Below are 2,407 nucleotides of genomic sequence, written 5' to 3'. Positions count from 1 at the left end.
CCAGGCTCACGGGAGCTCACTGGAAAGCCTGTGGGATGTGCATGAAAAAACTTTCCTGCCTGCAGCAGAGAGAAATGCTGTTGGAAGCGACTGGATCAATCCTAACCCATGCAGACTTTGGGACTGATGGCAGTGTCAAGCTGCAGCCTCCCTTGGGTAACAGCATGGCCAGAAGGACCACTTTCAGTTTTTGAAATTTGTTCACAAGCTGCAGCAACTTGTCCCTCCCTCCTCAACTTGGCATTGCATCCTGAATATAACCATCCTCCAGTTGCAGGACACTCCCATACACACCTACAGCAAGTCGTTGCCCTCAGGAGGTCTCCCATGTGGTTGGGTCTGCTTGGGGCTTGGATGCCAGGCAATGGGCACACCAGAAATGAGGCACAGATAGACCAGAGGTAAATGTGTCTCATTTCCTTGTAGTTTAACCCTGGTTGCATCACACAGGAAACTGTTCATCTGAGATTCATCCAGACCCATAAATCATCTCATGTTGCATGTGAGTCAGTGGCACTGAAAGCCTATTTAGCAATGTCATCTTCTGCTTTGGCTATTAGGTGCTAATTATTTACATTAGCAAGCATCAGTCAAAGGAGATGACACCATTATGGGCTGCATATCAATGTTCAAGAAGTTTGTCACGAAGAGCAGTGGTGAGGAAGACTAACAGAGGACAGAGTGACGCTGAGCTGCCATTTTCTGGAGCTGAGGGCCATTGTGATAATATAGGTCACAATCAAACTCTACAAAATAATTAATGTAGATGCTGTTGCTATTCGGGTCTCCCCCAATGAGATCATCGTCTCTCCATCCCCCCAAATCATGATCAGAGCAGACAGGCAGCAAATTGATGGAGACGAATGAAAGCAGAGGAGTAAAGTGCTCAGAACTTAGGGGCAGGGGCATTCCCCACCCCCAGATACTCCTAAACAGGCAGCTCATGCTGGGACTTTTCTCAGCTCTTTATCTCTCTGAGATTAGATCCTCTTGGTCTTCCCTGGCTCTGTGCTGCTGGGTATGGCCTTTACTGCAACCCAGCCCTTAACACAGCGTGCTAACTACTGGGTTCCCTACTAATTCTTCTCCCCATTGCAACATGTCCTTCCTAGGTCAGACGAGCTCAACCTTGCATGTGACACACTTGCTTCTCTTACAAAACTATGTGCATTTTCTAGTTTATGTGCCCGGGCTGTCTGGCCTCTGCTTCCCACCAGTCCTGCTGTTTTCAAGGACTCTCGCTCTCTGCCTGGCTAATTGCTTCCCAAAGGAGGCTGCAGAGAAGCTTGGAGCTCTGGCAAGGCCTCTCCAGCTTGGCCTCTATAGCTGTTGTCTGGAGCTGCATGTCCTGTTGGGGCTTGCCTTCCTGCAGCCTCATTGTAATTCACACGAGGATCTCAAGCAGGGTCCTTATTCCACTAATAGGAAAACTTAAGGCTGTGGAGAGGAGATTTGGGCTCAAATCTGACCCCTGAAAGCCATGTGGACACGACTGGCTGGCAACATTTTGATGTGCAAATTGCATTAGTGCTACCAAGACTGTATAGAGGGACGCTGTGTTACGGGGGTCCTGAGGATACTGAAGAGAGATTCATAGACACGCCAGCAGAGGCAAAGTTTAAGGAGGATTTTGAAAGGGTAAAGGGTTTCCTCGGTGTTGCTGGGAAGTTCTGTCTCAGAGCACTAAGGCTGACGGTTACAGGACAGAAAACATGGGTGTGCTTCTGAGTTAGGGTGGCTGAAAGAGCCCAGAGAGGGTGACAGCACTGCTCAGAGTCCAGCCCCCACCTGAATCTACCTGGGCTGTGTTCAGTCCAGGCCACTCTCACCCGCTCCACCTCCCCATCCCTGGGGCATCCTTACCAAAGGCTCCAGCTCCCGATGGTCAACGAGGCTGAACTCCCTGATGAAGTAGTAAAAGTGCTTGTAGCAGGTGTTGACGTGAGCCTCAGCACCCATGTTGATGATGCTGTCAAAGTGGTGGATGTAGACATGGACAAAGACACGGAAGAGGCGGGTGAGGATCTTAGTGCAAACTTGCTGGAACTGCTTGGGGAAGGGAACACCTGCAAAGCAGAAGCAAGTTGGAAGCCATTTGACCATTTCCACATAAAACCAGCTAGCATTTAAATGTCACTGTCACCTTTAACAGGCAGCCATGGATGATGAGGAAGGACTGCCTTGGCTAATGTCAAGAGTGACAGCTACAGCAGGGCAATGTGCCATCTAGCTCTCCCCACATACGTCCTCATTGCCCAACCAGCAAGTTCACACAGGCATGGTCTAAGGATTTGGGGAGTTGCCCTAGAAAAGAAAATTTCTCATCCAGTGGAGGATCTCTCCACATCTGGCTCTATCCAGAGCAACCTGGCAGAGGATCCTTCTGCCCTCTCTCCCTGCCTTTCCC

At 49.8% G+C, this 2,407-nt stretch overlaps 1 protein-coding gene across 3 annotated transcripts in view; it reads right to left on the bottom strand.

Annotated features, from left to right (window-relative positions):
* Positions 1-2,407, bottom strand: part of MOB3C (MOB kinase activator 3C) — a 25,577-nt gene that overhangs the window by 3,021 nt on the left and 20,149 nt on the right. For 2 of the 3 annotated variants that reach the window (XM_035894245.1, XM_009638795.2), the window contains one exon: positions 1,864-2,066. The exons of the other annotated variant lie outside the window; for it this stretch is intronic. In XM_035894245.1, the coding sequence (XP_035750138.1) occupies positions 1,864-2,066 (203 nt within the window). The remainder of the gene's footprint in view (positions 1-1,863; positions 2,067-2,407) is intronic. 3 annotated transcript variants of the gene reach the window in all.

Source organism: Egretta garzetta, unplaced genomic scaffold (assembly GCF_000687185.1).
Source record: "Egretta garzetta isolate BGI_Z169 unplaced genomic scaffold, ASM68718v1 scaffold145, whole genome shotgun sequence".
NCBI lineage: Eukaryota > Metazoa > Chordata > Aves > Pelecaniformes > Ardeidae > Egretta > Egretta garzetta.
This window is presented reverse-complemented; position numbering and strand designations above follow the sequence as displayed.